A 9908-nucleotide genomic window follows, 5' to 3' on the forward strand; every position below is an offset into this window, starting at 1 on the left:
CTCAGGAGCATTCATCTTCTACTGTAAACGGCCTGTCTGCATCGATGACAGAACTTAAAGACTGTTTATCACAAATGGATCTGTTTGACCTCAAGTTTCAAGGCACTCTCTATACTTGGAGTAATAACCAACCTGCGGGCCCAATAGCTAAGAAGTTGGATCATGTACTTGTCAATGACCACTGGCTTACCATCTTCCCCGATAGTGTAGCTACCTTCCTTGTTCCCCTACCTTCTGACCATTCTCCCAGCTTAGTAGATCTTGCCTATCAGCTCCCCAAAGCTAGTACTAGACCTTTCAAGTTCTTTAACTACCTCACCAAACATCCAAATTTTCACCAGTTGGTACTTGAGTCTTGGATTCAGGCCGGAAGCTTTGCGGATAACTTAAAAGATCTCTGTTGGAAGCAAAAGATCATTAAGGGAGACCTAAAAACTATTAATAGAGAGAACTTTTCACAAATACAAGAGAGAGTGAGTGCTACTAACCGTTTGTTGCAAGATGTGCAGGTACAGGCTTTGAGTGACCCTTCCCCAATCACCTTCCAGCGTGAGCGAGACCTGCATTTACAATGGAACTTTCTCAGAGGGATTGAAGAAAGCTATTTCAGGCAGAAGTCCAGGGTAAATTGGCTAAAGGAGGGAGACCTTAATACCTCTTACTTTCAGAAAGTCTGCCAGGCGCGAGCGAGTTATAATACTATACGGTCTTTCCTTCTTGACTCTGGGGACCAAATTGAAGATCCAATAGAGATGAGTGAACTGGCCATTGCACATTTCCAATCCATCTTAGCCCCTGCGTCTTCCCTTCATACAGTCTGGTCGTCTTAGGTTTGGTTCACTACGCTTTGCCCGTTCCGCTGCTCTCAAGAACAGTCCAATGTTATGATGAGGATCCCCTCTCCTGAAGAGATTACCAAAATGTTCTTCAAGGTTAACCCAAACAAAGCGCCGAGACCTGATGGTCTGACCTCAGGCTTCTACAAGGCTGCTTGGGGTTTTATTGGTGAGGAAGTTACCACTGCTATTATAAACTTCTTCAGATCCTCCTTCCTGCCCACCTCGACCAATGCAACGATTCTAACTTTGGTACCAAAGAGACCAGGCGCGTCAAAAATTGTGGATTACCGCCCTATCTCTTGCCTCAATACACTGTATAAGGTTATCTCCAAGCTTCTTGTCTCTAAGCTAAAGCCCCTCTTACCAACCCTCATACTACCAAACCAAACAGCCTTTGTGAAGAACAGACTATTGCTTGAAAACACTATCCTCGCTGCTGAGCTCGTGAATGGATACCACAAGGCTTCTGGACCAAAACGCATTGTTCTTAAAGTCGACATTGCTAAGGCGTTTGATACCCTCTCCTGGGATTTCCTTTTTAACTGTCTAAAAGGTTTTTCCATTCCGGTCCAATACTTGAGATGGCTCAATGCTTGTGTATGTACCCCTAACTTCACTATTGGTTACAACGGGATGGTGCATGGCTACTTCAAGGGGAAGTGGGGGCTCCGTCAAGGTGACCCTCTTTCACCGTACTTGTTTGTCATTGCAATGAACAACCTATCACTTTTGTTGAATAGAGCAGCTGAGGAGGGTAAGTTTGGATACCATCATAACTGTGCGGATGCAAAGCTAACTCACCTTTGCTTTGCTGATGACCTTCTTATCTTTATGGATGGATCCCTCTCCTCAGTTCAGAATGTACTCCAAGTGCTACAAGATTTTGAAGAGCGATCGGGTCTAGCCATAAGCCTTCAAAAGTCTTCGTTTTTTACAGGAGGTCTGACAGATGAAGAAGTACAGTCAATTGCTGCTTCCACTGGTCTAACTCATGGGTGTTTTCCAGTTCGGTACCTAGGTGTCCCACTCTGCACCAAGAAACTAACCCTTCAAGACTGTGAGCCTCTACTGCAACAAGTGAAAGGAAAAATAAGCAATTGGAGTGCAAAACACTTATCTTTTGCAGGCAGGAGGCTGCTCATAAATACGGTAATTGCAGGGATCTCCAACTTCTGGTGCTCCACTTTTCTCCTCCCAAAAAAGTGCATATCTAAGATCCAATCCCTATGTAGCGCTTACCTGTGGCGAGGAAGCATTGAAGGTCGTCATACTGCTCGAGTTTCCTGGGAAACTGTTACAAAACCAAAGGAGCAGGGAGGATTGGGAATTAGAGACCTTACCATCTGGAATAAGGCGTGCATTATAAAGCTTATCTGGCTCATATTTTTCCAGTCAGGGTCTGTGTGGGTTGCCTGGTTTCGACTGCGGTTCTTGAGGGGATCCCTTAGTAACTACTGGACAATGAAGAAAAGGCAAGGTTTTTCCTGGTTAGCAAATAAATTGGTGAAGATGAGGGATACGGTTTATTGCTGGATAAAGATGAAAGTTGGTAATGGTGCTACCTGCAGATTCTGGTCAGATAATTGGTCTCCGTTTGGTAACATAAAGACCTATCTTTCTGCCCCTGCTGATTCTCGACTTGGAGTCCCCCCTAATACCACTCTTAACCAACTCTTCTCGCAAGGATGTTGGCTCCTCCCCCACGCTAGAACAGATAAACAGGTTTCACTTCTCACATTCATAACCACTTTGAATCTTAACTCACAGGAAGACTACTATGAATGGGAAATTGAGGGTCGTACCTACAACCGCTACTCTACCGGCCAAGTCTACAATCTGCTCTGTTCTGTCCATCCTCCGGTTCCGTGGTGCAAGGTGGTTTGGAACAAAAGAGGCATACCAAAGCATAGCTTTCACTCTTGGTTGATGGTCTTGAATCGCTGTCCAACCCGAGATCGTATCCTCAGCTGGGGTCTCCAGACGAGTCCTACTTGCCTTCTCTGTAACTCTCAGCCCGAGAGTAGGGATCACCTTTACTTCTCCTGTAACTTCGCTTGGTCTGTTTGGGCTCCAATAGCTACAAAGTGTAGGATTCAACCGAACTCTTCTTGGGATCTCACTCTAAGTGGCATGCAATCTCTCCGCGGGTCTAAAGCAGAAAAGATAGTCTCCTTACTTGCCTGGCAGTGTGTTATATATCTACTTTGGGAGGAGCGTAATCATAGGCTCCACCGCCAAACCTTCCGATCTCCGGCGATCCTCCTCCGTCTGGTTGATTCCACCATCCGCAACAAAATCTCCAGCATCCGTGATTCAGATCCCTCGATTTTTCTAAAGATGCTCGACTTCTGGTTCTCTCCGCCATCAATGACGTTTACTATTCCATCCTCCAACTCCTAACTGGTTCAATAAGTTTCTTTGTTATGTGTTTAATGGGCTTAGCCCTTTTTTAAACTGGACTTTCTCAATTAACTCTAAAGCTGGGCTGCTTTTGTATCATTTTATTTCTCTGCAATTTTAAATAGAAAGCCATTTTCAAAAAAAAATAAATAAATAAATAAAAAAAATCAATAATACTCATTTGTGAAGTTTAAGACTTCATTTTTTTAACCTTGGTGCATGTGCAACTTTATTATGACAAATAAAGAAGATTTTGTGAATTTTGTTGATTTTCCTGGAAAATTTTCTTATTGTTAACAAGCTTGTTTAACTGGTGTGGTTAAACCTATATCTAGTAAAAAACCATTTCATAATAAATTTAGAATATGAGTTTATAAGTATTAGTTTGAGATAACAGTAATGAATCTGAGGAGATACTAGTGCCCATTTCTCCATAGTTGATGAGGGATTCCATTTCAAACGAGACTAAACCGGATAATAAGCACAAACCAAAACCCTCGGAATCATTGGGTTGATAATGATTTAACCGAGACTAAACCGGATGTTAGAATTAGCACAAACCGGAACCCTCGGAATCATTTAGAAGGATAGTTTTGATGTATCACACACAGTAGCGTAGCATCTCTTCCCAGTAGCGTAGCATCTCTTCCCTTCCCCATCTACTCTCGTTGCTTCTTCTTCTTCGATCACTGAAGCATCCACTCCCCAGAAAAACCCTAATTCTCTAGTCAAGAAATGAGCTCTTTCTCCGTCAAAAAGTCTCCAAATTCATCCTTCCTCTTCCCCAAAACCACACCTTTACTACTTATACGACATCGTCTCACTCTCCCATTACTCGTTCCTCCTCCTAACAAACCGCCACGATTCCGCATCGTCGCTTCTCTCTCCGGTTCTTCATGGGTTTCTCAAGCTTCTAAAGACAAATATGGTGGTTGGGCTCTCATTGAAGATGAAGCTCATTCGAAAACTAAAAAAAGTTAGTATCTTTTCTTCTAATTTATTGGGAAAAAATCAAAGAAATTTCTCAACTTTTATGTGTTTGTAATTTGACTTTGAATCTTTTGTTTTGGGGTTTCAGAGTGGAGGAATGTTGTAATCACTGGTGTTGGATCTTCACTTGCTGTTGTATTAGCTACTATTGCTTACTTCTCAATCTCCAGAAAAGGTTACTCTTTTTTTTTTTTTTGCCTTGATGATGACTTGAATTTTTGTAGGATTTGTTTAGTTTGAGATTCTGGGTTTTGTGTCTCTTTTGACAGGTTTTAGGTTTAGCATTAGTAATCCTATGCATTATCAAAGTGTTGATTTGGATCAGAGTGAGAATGAAGAGAGTGAAACTCTATTCAATGATGAGAGTAATCCTGCTTCTGAGGCTAACTCTGAAGGCGTTGACTATGTTTCAGATACTGTTGACACTAGTAAGTTCTAATTTTGGTCAATTTTGAGACATAGTTTACAAATTGCTATAGCAAGTGTTAATTCGAGTTCACTCACCTGTGTTTACTTTAGCTTCTGCCGGAAAAACTCACCGTGTCATCACTCCGGTTGCTGTGGATGCCGCTCAACAAGAAGCAATAGCAGTTTTAAAGAAACTAAAGGTTTATTTCTTGAAACTTGCTCTCACACAACTATTTGACTTTAAGTTTGAGCCTTATTGTCCAGCTCTGATCATGAACATGTCACTTGTAATTAAGTTGTTCAGATAATTGAGGATGATGTAGTGGCAGACGAGTTGTGCACTAGGCGAGAGTATGCTAGATGGCTAGTTCGTTCAAATCTGTTACTAGAGAGGTAACGTTACTTGGAGCATACTTTTTTCCCCCAAATGTTAGAAGTCTCTTAGTGTTTGTGGTGGACTGACACAATGTGTTTCCCTTGCCTTCAGAAATCCAATGCACAGGATTGTGCCAGCAGTGGCTTTAGCTGGCTCTTCAATTCCTGCATTTGACGATATAAATACCGCAGACCCTGACTTCGAGTACATTCAAGGTAAAATCGATAAGAGACATTTCTACTTTGGTTAAGTAGTTTATTAGAGCTTCAATAATTGACTTTTTATTTTCGATTTTTCATGCAGCCTTGGCAGAGGCAGGCATTACTTCCAGCAAGCTCAGCAGCCAAGATTCTCGAGATGACTTGGGAAAGATTGATTTTAATCCTGAAAGGTATAAAAGGAGATTAGCTTTCTTCATCTGCTATTTATTTGTCTTGTTGTTTACTGTTTTCTAATTGTTTTAACATATATATGGTGGCTGCAGTTTTGTTTCCCGACTCGATTTGGTAAACTGGAAAGCTCAATTGGAGTGTGGTTTCCATCCAGAAATTATGGAAGAGGTGTGAGTGATTAAGTTTTACTAACATTTTAGGCATAACGGTGATGCTTATCAAATGCTTTTTTATCTTTTTAAAAGCCTGACTTGTTTACAGTCCAGATATCAAGGACAAAGGTAGATTATATAGACACGAAGAATCTCAATCCCGAGATGGCCCTCGGATTTTTCTTGGACTTCTTGATGGGTGACCAGAGTACCATCAGAAACGTTTTTGGTATTCTTCTACCTCTCTTTGTTCCGACCTTCTCCTTCTTCGTTCGATCGTTGATGTGCGTATGCGTTACAACAGAATGAAGATTTCAAAATTTACAGGTAGGATTAAGCGGTTTCAGCCAAATAGACCTGTTACAAAAGCACAAGCGGCTGTAGCATTAACAAGCGGTAAGATGGTGAAAGCTATCTCAGCAGAGGTATCACGGTTAGAAGCAGAGTCCCTCTCACAGAAAGCTGAGATGGAAAGAATCAAAGTCGAGTTGCTAGAAAAAGGGGAAATAAGTCAGTTTTGGGATGAGAAGCTTCAGATAGAGAGATCCCGAAGAGTTGAGATGAACGATCTAAATCTCTCCAGGGTTAGTGAATTAGAAGATGAAAAAAGGGATCAGCAGAAGTGGTTTGCCGAGCGTTTGAAAGAGAAATCAGCTATAGAGTGTCAGAAACAGTTGCTTCAAAGCTTGAGTGAGGAGATTGATGAGATGTCTCAGAGGCTCATATCAGATAAATCTGTTTACCTGAGTGAGCACAGCAAGTTACAAGAGATGTTAAGTGACTTACAATCAAAACTTGAATCGCTGGTCGATAAAAGATCTGTCCTTGAAGCTGAAATCGAAGCTCTTCGGATTCTAAGGTAATGGTTATTATCATTGTAGCAAAGTTTTGATCTTTGGAAAAGTTTTAACCAGTCATGAGTGAATGAAATGCAGATCTTGGGTAGAGGGTGAAGCGAGGGTAAGCCACGCGAGAGCTAAGGTTCTCGAAGAAGCGGGACGGAGATGGAAATGGAATGACCATGCTTGAATCTTCTTTCATTGTACAAAAATTTGTTGGCTGATTGTTTTGTTTTATGAGTGTTTTGGAATGTGAAATTAAGCAAATCCAAAAAAAACTTTGTTTGTTGGTTTATTTGGTTTATATTCTATGTAATTCAATCTTGGTTTTAAACCAAATTGTAAACAATAAAATTGGGGAAACTTTCATAATTTTCAAAATATCAAAAAGGAGTGAGAATAGTAACCAAAGAATCTAATCATTCGTGTTGAACTTATTCTCACACTTTAGCAATGAAATTTCAAATTTTGAAGAGCGATTCACAAGAACCGTTAAATCAAACGAAATCCTCACGCCATTTGTCAAAGTCCAGAGCTCTTTCAACCACCACCAGGAATCGATTGAATCAGCAAGAATCGATCTAATCTTGGCTAATTTTGAAGTCTGGTATGCTTCTATTCCCTTTTCGCGAACTGGGTTTGCTTAAAAATCGAAACTTTTTTGCTTCTTCTTCCTTTAGACATATAGCTTTTCTAGGGTTTCGTAGTTACAGTTGCAGAGTAACAGTCAAACCAAAACTGGGTCATATCTAGAGTTACGTCTTTTGTTTTAGAAAAGAAAGTTTCTTAAAACTCTTTTATTTACGCAACAGTTAGAGCTGTTCTTGTCTTTTTGCTTTGCAAGTGTGTGTGTGTTCTGACTTCTGAGAGATTTATCCTCTGTGAGCTGTTCCCACCATAAAATTCCTCTGCCATACAATGAAACAGTGAATTTGATAAAATTCGTTTTCGTGTATCCACTTGTCCTGATCCTTACCTGGCAATGTCTGAATCAAACCCATTTAATCTTCATTTTCAATGTGCAGATTGGTAAAAAACAAGGAATCAGAATCTAGTGAAGGGTTTAATATGAGTTTTCACACCATATCATGTAAGATTCTTACATCTTTTTACAAGAACTTGTCCTCTTTTGTTATCTCTTCTTGTTTCACGCATCTTAGATAAGGCTAAAAAAGGCTGAACATGTGAATGAAATCTATGGTTGAGCAAAAGGAGTATTTGATAAGATAATGAAAAGTCCATTCTTGTTTGGCTGATTTCAATTTTTCTCTAACATTTTAACGAAAAAAATTTGACATTTAGAATTAAATTTCAACCTTTTGTTTTCTTGTAATTTGGTTAATTGCTACGTAGCGTGGCAACAACCTCTACTTGGTCGCTGGTACTGGTCCCAAAGCATCACAACAGAATCTAAACCCTTATGAATCAATCACCTACACCAATTTGAGATCACTAATCTTTACATTGAGTAGGTTGGTCTTGATTGATAAATCAATGAACTTATAATCTTAACCATCTTCTGTATTTAGTTATGCTTTGACAAAAAGAGACATAATTCACAATCTTTTGCTTTGACCCGTATAGACAAAGAAGGATAAATTCAGAAATTATTGTTTTATTTACGGTTGCTTCTTGGTCTTGGCTTAAGACCCCATCTACTACCATACATGTCTATTTCCTCATCTGTCTTGAGCTAAAAACAGACCACTATAATTGTGGTTGTTTTCAACTTATTTAATGCTGAAAATTTTGGCTTTTGATGCAAGAGACTTGAGAGGTCCATAAAGCTGATAAGATCGAATTTGTGATGATAAGTGTCTTTTCTTTTTTCTTTTTCCTTGGGTGGACATAGTTCCTTAAAAGTTTTGTCAGTACCTGGGAGTGTCTCTTACAGGAACAAGTGTGTTTATCCATTTGTCATAAGGTTCATGAACAGGATTTTGGACTAGAGATTTTTTCTTGGAGGAAGGATGGGTTGAGTTATTGTATCAGCAGTGAAAATATAAAGGAGCTTTTCGGGTTCTGTAGATGAAACGGTGAAGGGAATTTATTCCCATTTCAAGATTTTAATATATGTTTGTCCGAATAGGGTTTGTTGTTGCTGCTTCCATTGCAGCTGTTGTTGTTAAGCGGCACAACGTTAAACCCACCAAACCGAGCAAACAATCAGGTAGTGTTTTTTCTTCTTATACTCTTCATTTGATTGCATTTCACTCCATATATAGAATCTGACCTTTCATGTTCTCTGCATTTTGCTCTAAGAAAATGGCAAAGGAGGCGATAAAGAAGAGGCTGTGTATCCCGACAACAATCTCAACGATAAGAATGTAAGTGTACTATGGAACAGTTTTGTTTCATCATGTGCTTGGTGTGACAAATCGGATAATATATTCAGGTGGAGAAAGAGGAGGAGGAGGAAGAAGAAGAAGAGGTGAAACTGATCAACAGTGTAATCAATCAGACTCGTGGAAGTTTCTCGGACTATTTAGATGATGATATTTTACCCGAGTTTGAAGATCTTTTATCTGGTGAAATTGAGTATCCATTGCCTGATGATGATGATGATAATAACAACTTGGAGAAAGCAGAGAAAGAGAGGAAATATGAAGTCGAGATGGCTTATAACGATGGTGAGCTCGAAAGGTTGAAACAATTAGTCAAGGAGCTAGAAGAAAGAGAAGTGAAACTGGAAGGAGAATTACTCGAATATTATGGACTCAAAGAGCAAGAATCAGATATTGTTGAGTTACAAAGACAGCTCAAGATCAAGACTGTGGAGATTGATATGTTAAACATCACTATTAATTCTCTTCAAGCTGAGAGGAAAAAGCTTCAAGAAGAGCTTTCTCAAAACGGTATTGTAAGGAAAGAGCTTGAGGTGGCGAGAAACAAGATCAAGGAGTTGCAGAGGCAAATCCAGCTCGATGCTAACCAGACGAAAGGACAGTTACTGTTGCTTAAGCAGCATGTGTCGAGTCTCCAAATGAAAGAAGAAGATGCGATGAATAAAGATACCGAAGTGGAGAGGAAGTTAAAAGCTGTACAGGATTTGGAAGTGGAAGTTATGGAACTTAAGAGAAAGAACAGAGAGCTTCAACACGAGAAGAGAGAGTTATCCATTAAACTCGATTCAGCGGAAGCAAGAATTGCAGCTCTTTCAAACATGACTGAGGTAAGTGTAATGATTCCTCTCCATATCAGTGTTTCTTTCTTTCTTAGAGTAACATTTTCTATCTTTACTCGTAGAGTGACAAAGTGGCGAAAGTTAGAGAAGAGGTTAATAATTTGAAGCATAACAATGAAGACTTGTTAAAGCAAGTGGAAGGGCTTCAGATGAATAGGTTTAGTGAAGTTGAGGAGTTGGTTTATCTCCGTTGGGTCAATGCATGTTTACGGTATGAGTTAAGAAACTACCAGACACCAGCTGGTAAAATCTCAGCTCGTGACTTAAGCAAGAACCTAAGTCCCAAGTCACAAGCAAAAGCAAAACGGTTAATGCTAGAGTATGCTGG

General features: G+C 39.8%; 2 protein-coding genes across 2 annotated transcripts in view; both read left to right on the forward strand.

Moving 5' to 3' along the window:
* On the forward strand, positions 3866–6689 carry LOC104790182. Its single transcript, XM_010515884.2, has 11 exons — positions 3866–4215; positions 4318–4404; positions 4499–4657; positions 4749–4837; positions 4942–5030; positions 5125–5228; positions 5317–5404; positions 5498–5573; positions 5672–5786; positions 5885–6416; positions 6493–6689. Exons 1-11 carry the CDS (start codon positions 3975–3977, stop codon positions 6584–6586), a joined length of 1674 nt encoding a protein of 557 aa, XP_010514186.1. The 5' UTR covers positions 3866–3974; the 3' UTR covers positions 6587–6689.
* The window catches only part of LOC104790181 (protein CHUP1, chloroplastic-like), a gene marked incomplete in the record, with an annotated part of 5012 nt that continues 3253 nt past the window's right edge, over positions 8150–9908 (forward strand). Inside the window, 4 exon segments of the mRNA XM_010515882.2 lie at positions 8150–8566; positions 8659–8723; positions 8792–9568; positions 9643–9908. Coding sequence (XP_010514184.1) covers positions 8470–8566; positions 8659–8723; positions 8792–9568; positions 9643–9908 — 1205 coding nt within the window.

The sequence above is a fragment of the Camelina sativa genome, chromosome 6 (genome assembly GCF_000633955.1).
Source record: "Camelina sativa cultivar DH55 chromosome 6, Cs, whole genome shotgun sequence".
Lineage (NCBI taxonomy): Eukaryota > Viridiplantae > Streptophyta > Magnoliopsida > Brassicales > Brassicaceae > Camelina > Camelina sativa.

Excerpts from the sequence above, each read along its gene's own strand:
- LOC104790182 (XM_010515884.2), top strand. The coding sequence starts at position 3,975 with ATGAGCTCTTTCTCCGTCAAAAAGTCTCCAAATTCATCCTTCCTCTTC. Across the intron at positions 4,838-4,941 it reads CAGTTTTAAAGAAACTAAAG|ATAATTGAGGATGATGTAGT; the intron begins GTTTATTTCTTG and ends TAAGTTGTTCAG. Across the intron at positions 5,405-5,497 it reads ATTGATTTTAATCCTGAAAG|TTTTGTTTCCCGACTCGATT; the intron begins GTATAAAAGGAG and ends TGGTGGCTGCAG.